This window comes from Uloborus diversus, chromosome 9, assembly GCF_026930045.1.
Source record: "Uloborus diversus isolate 005 chromosome 9, Udiv.v.3.1, whole genome shotgun sequence".
Classification (NCBI taxonomy): Eukaryota; Metazoa; Arthropoda; class Arachnida; order Araneae; family Uloboridae; genus Uloborus; species Uloborus diversus.
Window position 1 is genome coordinate 128182917 of NC_072739.1, and position 19185 is coordinate 128202101.

The window sequence follows — 19185 nt, forward strand, 5'->3', positions numbered from 1 at the left end:
TTAAAGCAGCATTCGCAGTTCTAGAGCTTGACTAAGCCACCATGCGGTGACTTAAGAAATTAGTCAAAGCGGTAAAACATTCCAATTTTGCTCGAACAAGGCAGATGTCTCTTTAGACAGGTCATATCCTAAGCAAGTGGCACGATCTTGGTTTTACCTCTTTCAGCCGGCAATAACCAGAAACTGCAGCGCTTCTTATAGTTGTCTCCTTAGCCAAATACAGACGTTTCCAAAAATCCTCATATATATAATAGGCAATGATCGAGTAACGCTCCTGACGTCATCAACAATGAAACTCGCTCCCGGTATGATAATTTGATAGTATGTTTTGTTTATGTTTAACCTGCGGGAAAAGGTTTTATTGTGACAAGGCTGAACTGGATCCGGTAACTTAACTGTTATACTGGTAAGGCTGTGTCATTTCATGGGAATAAAGATACGAAAAAGTGGTCAACAATGAACGCTATCTACTGGAGGTTAGGGTTAATTCACTGGAGGTAGGGTTAAAATTTCAACTATCAAAATATCACCAAACAGGCAATGGCTTCGCTCAAATGTAGAAGCAATTTTCACCCGTCATCAGGGCCAGATTAAGGCCCTGATGGGGCACGGAGCCAGGGCACCAACATTTGGGGGCACCAAATCTGCAGATAAAGTTTTAATTGAACTCATTTCACATCGCACTGTAGAAAGATGCAAATATAAAATCTATAAAAAAGATATTCCCTCAAAAATTTAATCACTTTCCCAAATCCCAAAATCACTCCGAGTTCAGTCTATAATTCCACTATTAAAAGTTATGATAGAGATAATTTTAAAATTTCTGATTACTCATAATTTAAAATTCTCGATTACTCATTTCTGAAGGACCTGCTGAAATGAGTAATCGAGAAATTGAAGAAACACGTTTTGGATTCAATGGCTAATGTACAATAAATGACAACAATGCAAAAAAAAAAAAAAGAAAAAGAAAAAAAAAAAGAAAAAGAAAAAAGAAAGAAAGGAAGAAAAGAAAAGAAAAAAGAAAAATTTGCAGCTACAGCCCTTTACTTGCCCACGGTCCTTTCTACTTTTTTTTTTATAAAGTATCTTTTTTGTAATATAACATATCGCCAAATTTAGCATAGCTGTGTTAGTATTAAAATATTTTATTGCTTCGCCATATAGAAGAAGCAGAGGGGGGGGGGGGGGGGAAATTGACACCCAATTAATTTCGTGCCCGGTGGTCATCGTTGCCAATACACGTGAGTAAAGATGCGACTTAAATATTTTGCTCTGTGAATGGCAACACAGAATGGCATTTCATCATTTGTGATGTCAACAGCAAGAAATGTAAACAATGAAAGCGCACCGATTTAAGTATTTTTTTAAAAATATTAAACTTAAACGAATTATTAAAAAAATGTTTCGACCCTATGTTTTTAACCATGTTCTTTCAGTAAAAAAAAAAAATACTTTTAAAATTTTGGAAACGACCCCATTGTAAGTAAATTTCACTGTGTTTCTTTTTTCTCAATAATTCACTCTCACTTTCTTCTTACTATCAAGAACAAAAACATCATTTTACGTAGAGACAAAGTACGCTCTCTGCAGTATCTTTTATATAGACCAATTTTTTTGAAAAACCTACCTCTTTTAAGGCTTTAAAATAAATCATGGAATGCTTTATTAAGAATCAATCAATCCTCCGAGCAACATGTTCGACAATACGGTGGAGCGTTACTTGTTCAGAACTTAACTGCATGTAAAAAGGGAAGGGGAGGGGGCTTGGAGTTATGGATAAATAAATTGATCGACGCGCAGCTAAACAGATCTTTAGGAAGATCCATAAATCAAGATAAGCAGCATCTCAATAGCTTGCAGTTAAAGTACCTAGAGACAAGTTATCGTCTGCCCACGATTTCCGGGAAGCATTCTATGGCTCTTGATTTATGTCAATTATTATCGAGCCAATCCAAGCGAATCGAAAGACATGGTTTCATTTTTATAGATTTATAGCAATGTTGCACTGTAGCATAAAGGCAGTAGTTAAATAAATAAAGATTTAGCATTGTCGATTAAATTGCTTATTTGTGTTCATAAATCGCTCTTTTGTTGTACTGGTATGTCGATTATCTATCAGTCATGTTCTTTCTTCTTTATCTAATATAAAATCTGGCAATTATGAAACATCATCTGCTTTTTTTCCCTCTGCAAAAAGAGAAAGAAAATACGATCATACTCTTCTGAGGAATGGCAACGATGATAATTCGGACTTAGAATGCGTTTCCGAAACAGTATTTTGCTCTTGTGAATACTACTTATTTCTTGTGAATACTTAGATAATATCAATGAGCTTAGATAATATCAAATGTAAGTACTTAGATTATATTAACTTCAATAAGCGTCAAAATTTGTTAAACATTTCGAATCGTGTGCACGATTTATCTGATTTTTACAACCAGTTTGTTGTGCAGGATAATGTTCGAATAAAGCACCGGTTAAAACTTGAGCTCATCGGAGAGTAATCAGAAGCGTTTTGTAGAGTTACCGGTTAGCCGATCAAAAATGAAAACATTCAATGAACACTCAACGTACTAACTACTGACGTCATCAAACGTCATGAAATCAATCGCCCTGGTTTAACGGTAAAACTTGATTCGTAAATGGCCATTGATTTAAAAAACAGTGATTTCATATTTTTCCACCTGTTGGAAGGATTCGTAAAAGTAACTTTAAAAAATGTTTAGGGTGGTTCAGGTGCTCCGAAGTTTCTTTATCGCAAAAACTTACAGATGCGTTTCAATCTTCTATGATGCTTCAAGCCATAATACAGCTGCGCATCATTTATCCAGGCCTCATTAATCCGAACCTCCGAGTAATCCAGAACAACTTTGTGCGCTAAAGAACTATAATGTTCTTACAAATGATAATTTTAAATTACAATAGCAAGATTGTTCCTGTAAGCACACCGATTTTGCTTTTTATTCGCGCATGTACATTGTACACATTTCCTCCCTTTACTTCCACAATAGCTTCTTTAAATAAAGATCAAATATTTCTTCTTTTTATCTACGTACGTGCTGTAGAGTCCCGAAAACCCGGTAATGGATCACCCGACCGAATCCAGAAACCTCGGCCACACCCTCGTAGAACGCAAAGAATCTCGTGCGAAAAGCCTGTTGCGCGCACATTCCCGATTGCCCGACATTTTCGAACTCGGACACTTTTCGGTCCACATTAGGCGAAGCTTTCAGGACTTTACTTTATTTGAAGATTATAAATTATTTATACGTGTCTTCTATGCAATAATGATCAAATATGATTATTTTTACAATTCATGAATTTTTATGCACCTAAAACAACTAATTCCCTCGTTAACAAAGATTGATTTGAGCCTTTTTTAACACTCCAAACTCATTAAAAAATCTAATTCACAGTTCTATAATGCATTCGATTCATAGGTTTCACTATCATTAAAATTAGGAAAGTCTTTTAAAATGTTTTAGGCCTTTTGTTACTCTTTGCTTTTAATTCTGCGAAAAGCCGATTACATTTTGTTCTTACTTAAAAGCAAGAATGTTAATTTTAAAACCATTTTCATTAAGAGAGACTTTCTAGATTTAAGGAAAACAAAAACAAAGTCCTCATGCGATCTAGAGCGTATTCATTAATAGTAAGATATACTCTGCAGATTCAATTAGAATATTAAATCTTTAAAGCATATTATGCTGAACTCCCCTCTGTTTATCTTTTTAACTTCGGAGCGCCTTATTCATCCTCGTTTGGAATATTAAATTGTGCTCGTAGTTGCCATTTCATAATTAATTTCATTTTGCAAATGACTTCTCGAAGCCAAGTTTTGCATCTAGAATAAATAAATGATGTGTTTGTAAGCTTTTTTTTTCATTTATTGTTTCATATTATTCCACCATTACTAATGGAAAGATTTTTCCAATGTTATTCTTTTAAATTCATTAGACTTTTCATGGTTTTGAAATGTTGCCATTCGTTAGTTCTGAAATTTCCATTAAAACTTCATAATAATCTAGGCTGGGAGGAAAAGTAACATTTAATGGCATGCGCCATTTCTTAATGCGTTTCCTCCGTCTGGTTCAGAACAAAATTTTCAGATGAATAAATTTTGTTTCATAACTGCGAGAATTTGAATCCTTGTCGTGAGATGGGAAAATAATGATGTATTTTGACCCAGGTCAATTTGAAACAGCACGATATTTCATCGAATAAATGTGGAACTTATGACAGAAATGACAGGTATGATAAAAGTACGTCAAAATTTCGACGCTCGTATGAAAATTATTTATGTATGCAATTCAATGCACTTTACTATCTCCAAACGTAATTCTTTTTTTTTTTTAATTCCACACATTTATTTTCCTTTTTTTTAAAAAAAAATTATATTTAGTATTTTGTTTTCTTTTATACTTAACTAGTGTTGCAGTTGTTGACCGCAGACTTGAACTACAGATAAATTATGTAGTAATAAAATTCGCAATTGGAAACAAACTACAGGAGGCGCTGCAGTTTCTGGCCAATGGCCGCTGAAAGAGGTAAAACAAAGTCCCGTCCACTTGCACCTGTCCAATCAGACATGTGCCTTGTCCGTGCAATGTTAAGATGTTTTACTTCTTTGTCTAATTACTTAAATCACCGCAAGGTGGCGTATCCAAGCTCTACAGCTGCGGAAGAGGTGTAAAACAGTGTCAATGCAATTTTTCTAAATGTCGTTCGTGACTTTATTTAAGCAATAAAGTATTTAAAAAATAACCATTAAATATTTTAAACATTTTATTGGATGTTTATAAACGTATGAATTTTGAGCAATTGCTCCAATTCACCTATATTAAACGACAGAAAATATGTTTTTGGTGTTTTGTATCAGTGAAAAAAAAGAGCATTGATTAGAGCAGAGAATCCTAAACTTCAGACCTCCGCGGACCCTCTCCGGAAAAATTACAAACTTCGTGGTCCCCCCCCCCTCTTCCCTCCACTGCGAGCAAAAAAAAAGAAAAATATTTTGAATTTTGTACCTCTTGTTTTACCTCTTTCAGCAGCCATTAGCCGAGGACTGCAGCGCCATCTGTAGCTTATTTGAATTGCAAATTCTGCAGCAGAAAAATTGCAATATCAGCCGATTTTATTTATTTATTTTTTTTTAGAAAAAAGAGCATTGCTTTACAATGTGTGCGTTAATGTATTTTCATTTTATGAATTCCTGTAAAAGCCGTGATGAAATGTGAAAAGATTTATGACGTTCAACTTGAAAGTATATATTTTTCTTCGGAAGGAACTATCAGCAGCAATTTTTGCCCGGGTAAAAAAAAAAATATTTAGAAGTGGAAAATGTGCTCCCCATATCGGTGCCTTTTTTTATATTAGAATTTCTTCAAACTTTTGAAAAATGATGAAACGAGCAAATTTAAGGAGGAAAATGTAGCTTGGTGAAACTAAAATAAATGCTAGTGGAGCAGAAAAAGTGCTGAAACTTTCTGCTGAGTGACTGTTTTTAACAAATGGATAGCGTCGAGGAAAGGGAGTTTCTGTTCTAGGAAAAGATGATTTCGTATAACTGTACCTTTGAAGTTTTGTTTTTCTCCCTCTAAAACTGGAGCTTCAAAATTTTTAAGCACAAAAAATTCATCTAACATTTAAAAATAATGGTATTTAAGCAAGGTGCTTGATGCTTTATGCTGAGATATTTAAATTTTATTGCGATTAAATGGAAGCCAGTTTGGATATTTTGAAAAGTAATTTCACTTAATGGAACAACCTAGTTGCAACTAGATTTTTATAAAATGAGTTTTAATTATTTTCCTTGTAAGCATTTGATTGCAAAAAAAAAAAAAAATATTTCATTGAACACAGTTGAGTCTTGGCTTACGCGTGACTTCCACGTAAGTCGAAATCTCGCGTTTTGAAAAAGGGTATGCATACGATTTTTTTAGAAACTTACTTAATTATTTTAGACACTAGTAAACACAATTCAGACTTTTTTAAACTATTTTTAACTATATATTGCCATTTCTTAGATAAAGTAGTTAATTTGTCTGCATATAAAAAAAAGCTATATTATTCAACATTAAATATTGTTGCGATGCTCAAAATCAATGATCAATGAGAAAGAGACATAAAATAAAACAGTACGGTTCGTACAGTATGTTGTAAAAATAAAATGCAGAGCTATAATAGTACTGTACAATCGAAGTAGTAATTATATTAAAAACGTAAAAAATGGTGATGATGATTTATGCTGCGCGGTCATATTGTTTAGTCTTCCCCTGACAGCGTATGCACATCAGGCAACTCGTCAAAAGAAGAGGAAGAGCTGAATTGATTTTCTGCTTTCTATCGAAATTATTCTGCCTAAAAGTTTCGTGTTCTGGGCGAGGAATACGCGTTAGCTGTAAAATTCGTTACTCTCGAAAAACTCGTGTTGGCCTCTTCTTTAAAATGATGTTCTGATAAGTTGAGCGACATCTTCGACCATGTTCACCTCTGTTTCGTATAATGAGGAAGATAAATCGGAACTGAGGTAAGTTGCGTTACTTCTGTAGTAATTTTGCAAAAATATTCCAACTTAAATCCGTTCCAATGACACGTTTCTTTTTCATTGTACTCCATAAAAACAGGTAAATACACTGGTGTGCAAAAATTAAGGACGAGACGGTTTTTTCAATATAACTTTGTACAAAAGCTTTCCAAATCAACACATTTAATACGGTAAGATCCCCAATACGTAAGGACATGTGTAATTTAAGCAACACTTACTAAAAGAGAAATCAGAGGGATAAAAAGAAGCTTTATTGAAAAAGTATTATGGAGCGCAATGCGACTGAAGGCCGAAACATCCCTGTGATGGGTGTCCAGCAAGAAACATCCGGTCTTTAGTAGGGGATATGATCTCCCCCGACTGCTAGGCAGGTTTCACAGCGTCTGCCTATGCTGAGAATGAGGGTGTCAATGAGTTGTTGAGGTATTGTTGCCCATTCGTCTTGCAGCGCCAATCGAAGCTCCCGAATCGTTACTGGTGGTAAGGTACGAGCTGCCAAGCGTCTGCCTAGAAAATCCCATACATACTCGATGGGATTGAGATCCGGAGATCGTGCCGGCCAATCCATACGTTCAATATCCTCACTCTCTAAGAGCTGTTCGGCAGCTACTGTGCGATGACATGGTGCATTGTCGTCCATGAAAAGGAACTGCGGACCCATAGCGCCTCTAAAAAGACGCACATATGGAAGAAGAATCTCGTTACAATAACGGGTCCCGTTGACTGAACCTGCGTCGAAGATGTGAAGGTCTGTACGACTACCAAACATGATGCCTCCCCAATCGAGAACACCGCGACCTCCATACCTGTCCCTTTCAATGATGTTCGAGGGATGATTGCGGCTTCCCCGCTCTCTCCAGATGAGTATGCGATGAGAATCTCTACTCAGACTGAATCTGCTCTCATCTGTAAAGAGTACTCGTTCCCATTCTTTGTCTCTCCAATTCCGGTGTTCCCGGCACCACAGAGAACGCCTTCTCCGATGGGCAGGCGTTAGAGGTACACACCGTATAGGGCGTCGTGCAAACAGACTAACACCGTGCAGTCTTCTGGTCACGGTAAAACGCGATATCGGTCGTCCAGTCGCCTGTGTCGTGTGTCTAGCGATTTCTCCCGATATCTGCCGCCTGTTTCTTCTGGCCTGTAAGACAATATACCGGTCATCTGCGGGTGTGGTTCCTCGAGGACGACCACTACGGAACCCCCGGATAGCTGTTCCTGTAGTTTGAAATTGTCTCCAAAGTCGTGAAACGATGCTGTGAGCAATTCCGAACTCTGCATCCACACTTGTCACACTGCGGCCTTCCTCCAACTTACCAATGATTCGACCTCGGGTAAAAGCATCCAGATGTCGTCTAACAGATTGGTTATTCGCCATTTCTCGCTGAGGCAGCAACTCGGTGTGATTTTAACTGCTATACGGCGTGCAATCTCTTTGCCAAAAATACTGATCTTACACCGACAATCTGCTTTATACTACTCAGACACTCCCCCATTACGTCTGCCTGCATATCTGCGCATGTGCTACCGTACATCAATTTACTTAATCTCTTGATTGGTCTTTCTGTCCGCTATGCCTCTTTGTTCAGCTGATATGCTAATTTTTCGACTTTGTCCTTAATTTTTGCACACCAGTGTATTTTAAAGGTCATAGTGCAACGAGTGAGAGCCGCACTATAATGCAGTCATTTTTAACCCCCGACACACAAAGGAAGGGGGAGTTATAAGTTTGACGTGTATGTGTGTTTGTGTATCTGTCTGCGGCACTCTAGCGCCTAAATTGTTGGACCAATTTCGAAAAACTTTTCTTTGTTCAAAAGGAGAGTTAATAGAGAGTGTTCTTAACTAGGTTACACCTTTGAATGGCATTAATTAATGAAGATATTAATTAAAAACCTCTAAAAGGATTTTCGCGATTTTTTCAGTGAAAACATATTTTAAAAATTTTAAATTTAATACAAAAAATAAAGAGATTTTTTCCTGCGTCTGATAGAATGTGTTTGGAACTTCCTTGTTGCATAGAATTTGAATTATAAGTAATGTTTTTTTAAAGCAGATTTTAAAAACGGCTAAGACTTTACTCACGCAATTGATCTCCGACCAGTTTCTGATTGCCAGTTTCTATTTGTTAGCAAATAAAATACTTGAAATTTATTTTTAATAGTACAAGGTTTTTAAAAGGATTTTCTATTTTTCCCTCTTGATTCTACAGTTGCGACTTAGTCAAATTTTTAATTTTGTGTATAAATTTCATGATTAATTCGTCAATAATTTTCATATCCGCTATTCTACTTTAAATTAATTAAGATTTTTGGTGTAAATAACATTTAACGTCACGAAATCAAGAAAGTTATTTGCAACTTTAATTTGCAAACTTAATTCGCAACTCAAATTAACTATAGGAGGCGCTGCAGTCTAATGTCCAATGGCTGTTGAAAGAGGCAAAACTCGACCCACTTACTTTTGTCCAATGAGATATCTGCCTCGTACAAGCAAATTTGAATTGTTTTACCTCTTTGGCTAATTTTTTAAATCGCCACAAGGGGTCGTATCCAAGCGCCAGAATTGCGAATGAAGTTACTTCGGGCGTTTATTTGTTAAACGCGGAGATCAAAATGTTGTCTTGCCCCGGTTTCCCTGTCTCGTATATTAATGAGAAGTTCATTCTTATTTTCTTTATTAGAAATGTTTTACCTCTTTGACTGATTTTTTAAATCGCTTCAAAAGGACGTATCCAAGCGCTAGAACTGCAAATAAATTTACTTCGGAAGTTTATTTGTTAAAAATGGATCTCAAAATGTTGCCATGCTTAGGTTTCTCTGTCTCTTATATTAATGAGACGTTCATTCATATTTAAAATCAGCACCAAATGCACTCAAGCAAATTTGTACTTTAAAAAAATATAAAGGGCATTCAAATGAAACCTGATCAGTAGTGTAAAGTAACGGTAACGGTTTTATTAACTCAAAAATAATTGCCAAAACTATTGGCACATTTACCCCTTTGCGACATTAGTCCGTCGATTCCATCTTTGAAGAAGCTAGTAGGCTGCTGTCGGATCCAGGTCTGAACTCAGTCACACACTTTGTCGTCTGATCCGTCGACACTCCGTCGAATCGATGTCCGCGAGTAGCTTGTTTCAGAGGTCCAAAAACATCTGACCTCCAAAACATCAGACTCATGAAAGTCACACGGTGAAAGCTCTGGATGTACTCTGGATGTTACAGCGTTTCCCACCGAAACTGCTGCAATGTCGTCTTCATTGCATTGGCTGTCTGTGGGCACCTTTGGAGAACATGCCCGGCCGTTTCGACTTAACGGCCCTTCTGAGTTTCTGTAAAGTGGCTGGATAACACTGGGCATCATTGATAGTGATTCCCCGTTCCAGGAAATTGACAAGCAGTGGGCCCTTGTGGTCAAAAACCATGACATGTTCCGTAGTGATAGCTTGTGTGACCACCTTCTCTTCGGTGGGAAACCATTGTCACTGTGTACCATCAAACGTTGTGCATGCGTCAGTCTCTCTACCAATAGATGGTGCCTCCGTACATGCATTTACGTGACACCCTCTAACGTCTAAGGTGAAGTTAGACGAACTGGCCAGGTTTCATTTTAATGAACCTTATATAATGTTACATACGTTCTGATTCTTTTCTTTTACATGCTCATTCCTATTTTGGCTATCATAAAATAAAAAATAAATATAAGGCGACTTTGTTTTAAATATACACATCCGGTTGTCTGAAATTGATAACTGTTCCGTTTTGAGGTAAAAAATAAATTATCATTAAAGAAATGACACCAGGGGCGCCCCAATAGGATGTCAATGTGACCTCCCAAAAATATCCTTATTCGGGAAATTGTGTCTGACGGTTCGGCAAATTTGGAGACAGCATTGCAAAACTACAATTTTTTATAAAAAATTATTATGATTTCTTTCCTCATATTTAATTATTCTATAAAATTCGGAGTTTCATTCGGCAAATTAAAAATTTCCCTCCTCCCAAAAATTTTAAATTTGGGGCGTCCCTATATGACTCATACACCTCAAAATACGGTGTTTTAATGAAAGAATGAGTCTTTTGTCCACCTAAATCTCACTTTATTCTTTTTCGTTTTGCAGACCTATCATACTCCAAGTTTCGGGGACGAAGAGTTTGACATTCCACCTCTCGCCTACGCGCCTGCAGCAGCCGCAACCCGCTGTAGCGGACAAGGGGTTTATTCAAACCAGGTACTTAACTTGAATGTTCACTCTTTAAGGTGGATTGCACCGATCTCGACAGCGGCAAAAGTGGATCGAATCCACATCCGTGCGATCATAATTTAAGTAGTACGACTTTGTAACTCAAATCGGCTACTCTTGCATGTTTTTTTATTCTGTCATTAAAAATTGCTTTCAATCAGAAGACCGTGATTTGTCGCTTACGCTATGACGTAACTTTGCGTGAAGAAAATCTTGCTGTTTGATAGGATCCATACAAACAATTTTGTCGCTGTCCCAAAACATGAGAAACCACCATAACTTTTGTGTGAGCACAGTAAAGAATAAAAATAAAAAAGGATGGCGATAATAGTAATAATTAATAACAATAATAATATTAATAACGATGATGACAATGAGAACAATTTATAAAAAAATTATTGTTTTTGTTATTTTTAATAATAATCAATAATAATAATCTTCTAACAATTGTTGTTTTTCCGTTTTGAATGTATTTAACCAAACTAAGATAAAATCCAGAGGGTTGGAACAAGAAGATCAAAGTCTAGTGGCCCGGATCTGAAGAGTTTCAGCCCGAAGAAAAAAATTGAAACATAGTTTTAAACAAAAAGTTCGTCCAAAATTAAACGTAATAACTTTTCCGTGTATCACGTGTTTTCTGGAGACAACTATACCTCTTTCTGTATTGATTCAGGCACTTCAAATATAATTCCGAAACTGATACTAAAATTTGCCTCTTTTGTACAAAAAACTATAAACTAGCGGAAACATGAAATCTAATTATTTTTCTCAAACTTTTAGAAGTTGTATTTCAGTAAATTCCAGTTAATTAATGTTTTTAATTAACTGACATTTCAAATGTCAACTCTTATTTATTTATTTGTTTTTCAATATCTAAGTGCGTGAACGAAGGAAAAACAAGTCATAGAAAATCAAATTTTCTCTCATAATAATATTTTGAGCGCTTCATACATTTCTCCTATCCATGAGGCATAGTTGGAACGCTAGACCAATAAGCATAGGCATTATGTATGACCTGTCAGATCAATAACAATCACATTGTCGTCTTGCACCATGTCAAATTAATGTTAACAGTCATAGTATTTAAGCTTTACATCCATATGTTTTCAACTCTTTGCATTGGAAAATGAATTCCTTGTAAAGATGAACGTGAAACACGTGTATGCATTTTTTCCGAAGTTGTGCACAACGGCACCCCGAACTCAAATTTTTGGGAGGGCAAAAATTCTCAATCGGCCGAATAAAACTCCAAATTTCGCCGAATTATGGCAATTTTGCTGAATGGAACTCCAACTTTTACCGAATGAACTCCAAATTTCTTCGAATTATGATAGTTTTGCCGAATAGAACTCCAAATGTTGCCGAATATATCGTCAGGCAAAATTTGCTGAATTAGGACATTTTTTGGAAGGTCACGGTCACCTCCCGTGACCTCCCATTGGAGAGAGCCTCTGGTTGTGCATTTATCATTGTTTATTATAAATTTACTTTTTAGCACAAAATTATTTATTTATATCTCGATCATATAATCCATGTTTCCTTCTTTTTCAGGTTCCCGTGGAGTACCTTAAGCGCAAGTTAAATAGCGATCCTTTCTGCGTCTACCTCCCTCGCCAGGACAGTTTCAACGACTGCAGTCTATACAACCAACAAGTAAGTCTAGTCAGTCCTCTATTTGCTGGCATGCTAGTTTTTTGCACAGAGCTAGAGTTTGACTAGAGTGCGTACTAGGGTTAGATTTCGGCTGTACACATGAACAGTGGTGTTCCCATAGGGTATACTCCATATACGCATTATACTCTCAAACATTTTTTTGACTAATAGCGTATACCCTCAAGCTTCAAAAATTTTCATTTATAATTCAAATTATATCATCGCACTTTTAAATTTTCCTAAAGCAATGAATTGATTTAGTTACTGATTACAATTTTTTCCTAGGGACCCTTATAGCTGCACATAAAGAGCAGTTATTAATCATTACAGTGGTAGTTAATTAAAGTTAATTTTCGAAACATAAGGAAAAAAATATGAAACTTTAATTTTACCAGTTTTTCTTCTTCTCCCTGGAAAACCCGGAACTCTATCACCCTTGGGTTATACCCGCAAAAATGTCTGGGCATATTATATATATGATCGCAAATAGATATTATACCTGAGGGATTACTGGGAGTATACCCTCAGAAAAATTGATGAGAACATCACTGCACATGAAAGCAGTTTTGGCCACTAAACTTTATTCACGGGAAAGATAGACCAGATGTAAACTAAGAATTGTGCAATTTGGCGATCTCAATCGCGTGCTTGGATTGGACTAAAACAAATTGGTGCTATGCAGACGGCGAATGCGAATCCTGTTGGTTAGCTTTTCTATTTTTTATTCAAGAGGAAATTCCCAAAAGTGGCATAGCGGCAAACCTCGAAACCTTTCTGTTTACTTTCGATCTATGTTCTTCGTGAACAAAGTGTACTTCTTGGCTCGAAAACGGTTCTAAAACGCGCCAACTTAGTTAAACGCATACGTAAACCTCACACTGATGTGGCAAGAAAGATGCCAATGTAGGAACCACCCAGCCATATTTTACCACTACTTTCACCTCATGTTGACAGCCTGTTTCTGGCTCGTGGTTAAAGAAGCGCGCTCTCTAGTTATATACTACCTCAATGGTTTTCTGTGCGTGTGTGATAAAATCAAGGTGAGCCTGGTTTCAAAGTGCGATGATTGAAACGAAGAATTAAGGATGTTCTAATCTGTCGCTCGAACTTTGGATTAGCAGCTTTAATATGCTGCAAAAATCGAACAGATATGACCATGAGATGTTCTCAAGTTTATAATTTTCCTTAAAATTGGAATTCAACAAGAATGAATTCGATATTTTGAATGGGACTACGTGCGTCAGCTTTCTCTAGGAATTGCTGGATTTTGTGCCAAATCTCATTCCAGTACGTCAAAGCGTGCGCCTTTGTGTAGAGAACATACTAAGATGCCATCTTGTAATTCGAATATAATAATTTCTTTTAAATACTTACAATATCTCCTTTTTTAAAACTTATATTTTTCTCCCTGGATATCTGAAATTAACTTGCCATTTTAAAATACCTTACAATCTGCTTGCATTTATTTATGAATATGGGAAATGTGGGACAGCGTGAAATAGTTAGGAATACTTCCATTTTTTAAAAATGAACAAATTGGAAATTTGTTCTGAAAATTATGGTACATAAAGAAAGAACAATACATTTTGTAATGAAACTTGCATTGAAGGATTATTTATTTATTTTTGACACTAAATTTGTACCTTCAAAGAAAAAAAAAAGAAAGTGTAAATGTTTCACTTCTTTTTTTCATAGGGCAAAGTGAAAAATACTTTTTTTTTTCTAACAAAATATTTTCTTTTCGAATGTTAAGGATATTTTTGATCAAATAAATGAGTAAACAGAAGAATGAATGAATAAATAAAAAGAAAATGAAACAATAAATGAATTTAAAAAAATAAATAAGTTAATATATGAAAAAAGTAAATCTTTACTAATAATAAAGCTGAAAGTCTACCTGGATCTCTGTCTGGATGTCTGGATCTCTGTGACGCGCAAAGCGCCTAGACCGTTCGGCCGATTTTCGTAAAATTTGGCAAAGTTAGTTTGTAGTATGCGGGAGAAACGATTTTTCGAAAATTCGAGTTTGTTCCTTTTCTATTCTAATTTTAAGAAAATTTTACCGAGCGAATTATCACAACGTGGAATAGTAAATTACGGAATTATCATTACATGGAACCGTAACATGGGAGAGCCATTTAACATAGCAAATTGGCGAGAAATTCACCATCCATTATTTGTAAGTATACAGGCGGACCAAATGACCTTTTAATTTTTTACTACGGGCAAAGCCGTGCGGGTACCACTAGTGAATGAATAAAATAGTGAATTAATAAGAAAATCAGTGAATGAATGAACAAATAAAGAAATTATTAAATGAAGGAATGCAAATTATATTACGTATTAAGTGATTTGATAAAGGAATGAATAAGTAAATGAAATGAATTATTTCGCTTTGCTTGACTAACTGCACAAAGCATTTAAAATACAAATAACTGTAATATTAAACAGATAAATACTGCACCTAATATAAGTAGGCCTCAATTAATATTTAAAATGTTGAAAACAAAAACTTTATCATTTAATAATGACAAAAATATTTTTTTACATTCAACAAAATATTTCAAAAGGAGTATCAATATTTTTAAATTGCTTGTATTGTAGCGAAGTAAATATTTCACCATTTCAGTTTGCCTCACAATACCCTACTATTTAAACGAGACCAGTGTTCTACACGCTTATTCTGAACTTTCCTTCACAAAATATCCATCAAAACATCGAAATTGAAATATTCCATCCCAAGCTACGTATATATATATATAAAAAAAAAAAAAAACTTTTAGCGTCTTAAATGATTCGATAAAAATGCTAATTTTTGATCCATTAAAATTCTCTTTCTCGTTTAGAAGAACAAAATTTGTTTCTCAATTCTAAGCGGGTTTAATTAATTACCCACACTAATGTAGCCGTAGCAAAGCTTCTCTCCTTGTTGTTTAAAAACAAAGTAAGCAGTAGAAAACACACTGCACTTTTTTAGTTTTGAAGTCAAAAATAATTAAAACTATTAATCTCACGAGTTATTTTAGTTTGACTGTTTTTTAAAATTGTAATGAAAAATGCTAAATCAAAAGCGTTTTCTTCAAACCTTTGATGTCAAACTGTATTCTTCTTCAAAGATGTTTAGTTGAATGTACTAAATAATTAGTTTGTTCTAAATTTCAAAAATTGATTTACCACTAAGACCGAGTCTTGGAAGCCCTCAAATATCTAGAGGCCTATGAAGTTTCTGTTCGCTTTTCAGACACCAATTTATTACTATTTGGCTCTGAATTTTCAACTAATTCTTAATCTTTACCTTTACTAACAATAAAGCTGAAAGTCGGTGTCTCTGGATCTCTGCCTCTCTGGATGTCTGACACGCATATACAGTGCTGGTAAAAAAAAAAATTGCGTCACCCGTGCATTTTCATAACAATGGGATTATGTGAGAAGTTTTGGTCGACCGATTAACGATGAGTGTATGTGAAATTCTGCAAAACTTATGAAATAAACATTTAACAGCAGGATTCCTATAATTGTTTACGTAGATCGGGGCTGTTTCCGGGCCAAGGCAAACTGCTGGCCTCATGCTCATTTTTCCATTTCTGAACCTGCGTGTGAGTTTAGAGAAAGAAAATTACTTCCCCCCCATGCCAATTTAAATCTAATGGCAGGATAAAGGTTTTTAAATTGTTACTTACCAGTTTTTCCCCCTGGGAAATGACGTTTGGAACTGAAGTAAAGTGATCTCGGATAGCAGGAAACAATTTCTCCTCCAAATTGCCAATATACACCTGAGCGTTTACTGTTCCTTGCATAAAGTGAAGCCCTCCAACTCCTTGATCAGAAATACATCCCCAAATCATCTGGAATACTGGATGCTTGACTGTGTGTTGAATACTGTAGGGATGATATTCCTCTCCTTTGGTTCTTCATTTTTTTTCCCACAAGGCTTAACTCAAGCATATTTTATATTAAAAAACAGAGGAGAAAGGGGTGGTTTTTGTGCAAAATCACATTTTTTCAGGAAAAACACCCATAAAAATGATTTTAAATGGCTAAACTTCATCTGAATACGAGTTTTCCAAATTACTAATTCTCATCATTTATGATTTATAAGAAAGAAAAATATTATAACGATGTACACTGAAAATATAATCTTTAAAATAAGTATACTAGTGCAAATTAGCCATACTAACCATACCTTAATTACCGCATACTAATGACCATTTCCTTTTTATGAGCGTGCGTTGTATCATCTAATCTGGAAAATCACTGGTCATAACATGAAGGGTGCAAATTTCTTCGCAATTCTGTTCCATTTGTAAAACAAGAAACACAATGAGTAGGGTCCTATCGCAACTCGTGATTGCGAAAAGCATAATATGAATTTAAGAAGTCAAAATCCAAATGATTTTTATTTATTTATTAATAATATTTTTTTTTATTTTTTGCAGTCACTATCCCACTTTCGTCCTCCTGAGTCCCTGGTGCACTCCAGCTATCACCACTCTTCCAACATGAATAACGACCAAGCCTTCCACCACCAACAGCAGCAGAATCGGCAAGACTGCTACCAAAACAACATGCTTCATTCCATGTCCATGCAGTAAGTTGATCGTTCATTTTCTTTGATTTTTAGTTTTGAACTTGTTCCTTAACACTAGAAAGACGGAGGGGCCTGTGTGGCCCCTCGCGTAGTTTGTTGTTTAATAACTCGGATAATATCTAACGGAACTTAATGGAATTTTCTGACTTTTCATTATATGACACTATTTGAATACTTGTTTAATCATTTAATCATTCGCCTCACTCATAGTACTGTTAATATTGATCCTTATACCTAGAAAGACGGGAGGGGCCATAGTGGCCCCTAAGCATTTTGACAATTAAAAAATTTATTTTTTTCCTTTCTTCTAATTGTTGTAGCATAAAAAAAATGCCATCCACTCTAGTTTAACCTGTAACTTCCTCTTTATGCAGCCGATTGGATATCCAAATGCGATAAACAGTAACGACTGCTTACCATCCTAACGGTGGTCATTGCTCTTAGAAAGGAAAACTAATTCAACCTTTTGCCCAATATAGAGAGAAAAACTAAAAATAATTAAGTACTAAGTTTCTATTTAGTTATGAAAGAAGGTGTTTTAGGCATGTGGACTCCCTCAGGAAGAATTTTTAAAAGAATTCAGTCCAAAAATGGGTAAGGGCCACACTGGCCCCTTCAGTCTTTTTAGGTATAGGACATTTCTTAAGGAGGTATGCGTCCAGGTCAACCATAGATGTAGTAGTATAACTAGATGTACAACTCCGTAGCCAACAGCCACTAACTGACATTGTACGCGTGAAACTTGAAGTAAGCAGGCGAAGCGGTAGCTTACACACATGCATCGCTGTTTGTATCCTATCACGCTAAGGGAAAAGCTGTTGGCACGCATGCGCTTTTCAGACGCTTGACCGTCAACTCATGGCTTTCTTCGATCAGCCTGATCGAAAAAAGCCATGGTCAACTGGAAGGGCTTGGTTGCCCATGGACTAGTTTATCGTTGTGTATCCAATTAATACAACATCAAAGAGGTCAGGAGAATTGGATGCTCCAGCGCACCCGTCCCGTGAGCAGTAGCAGATAGGGCCCAAGAGGCCAGGTCATCCCCCCTCCCCCCCCAAGGTATAAATTACTTTAACTATTTCATTTGTTATTTTTTAATTGGCTTCTCTATAACAAAAACAGATTTTTTTTTTTTTTTTTTTTTTTGAATAGTTATTTAAAAAGAACACAAAGCGTATTTGAACAAAAGCATTTTTTGTTGGCAACAGAAGTATTTCTGGAGTTAGAGGCCAAAACGGCAAAATACATTTAACTCCCTGGTTTGGAATTTGAGGGAACGTACTATCGCGATTCGTCAATTACGTTCGAGAAGAGTTTACGTTCTAGAAGAGTCATTTCGATTCGAGGTTCGATTAGAATTATTTGAAAAATAATAAGTTTCTTTTTCAGCTTATAAAAAATGCAAAAAGAAAAAAGTACTTAAAGGAAGATTACTTGGTTTTAAGGGATCCTAACAAATATTCAAAAATAAAGTCATGAAAACTTTATAATGAAACACTATATGGTTGGGGGGGGGGGCATTTTTTCAATTTTCGGGCCCCCTCCAAAAATTATTTCTTCATTCGCCCCTGCTCGTGAGTGGTCATAATGCTCTTTGTTATGCTTCAATGCGAGATGAAATTCGGAAAGCATGTCTAATTTATGCAGAGGACAATAAATCCAATTACATTACCAAACAATTCTGATGTTTTATTAGTCGTTATCAGTTTATCGCAGACGAGGAAAAAGTGTTATTAGCGTGAATTTAATTGGCGCTACTTTCGCAATATCACTGCGAAGGTATCCCTACTTATCTCAGTGTTAATAGCCCGTGCTCCTTTCAGTGAACTCCCCAAGGAGAAGTAAACATTCTGAAGGTCAGGCTTCATCTTATTATAGCTGTGCTAATTGAAAATATTAAATAGACTAATATCTGGCGCGAAAGGTAATAGAGATTAATCGGATTTCGCTTTGTGCTTTTTTTAATGTTGGACGCCATTTCAACTTTTGTACAGCTAAAAATAACAGAATTAAAAAAAAAAAAAATACTAAGCACTTATCATAATGCACTCAAAAGGATAAAATAACTTTTCTGGGTCAGGAAAGACAATTTAAGTATTCCAGTAGTTTTCAATTATTCCAAGAAAAAGACTGCACAAACGAAGAAAA

At 35.7% G+C, this 19185-nt stretch overlaps 1 protein-coding gene across 1 annotated transcript in view; it reads left to right on the top strand.

The window, feature by feature from the left end:
* LOC129230486 (TOX high mobility group box family member 3-like) overlaps positions 1-19185 on the top strand; it is a 117083-nt gene that overhangs the window by 69637 nt on the left and 28261 nt on the right. Inside the window, exons 3-5 of the mRNA XM_054864887.1 lie at positions 10674-10784; positions 12348-12449; positions 16886-17037. Coding sequence (XP_054720862.1) covers positions 10674-10784; positions 12348-12449; positions 16886-17037 — 365 coding nt within the window. The remainder of the gene's footprint in view (positions 1-10673; positions 10785-12347; positions 12450-16885; positions 17038-19185) is intronic.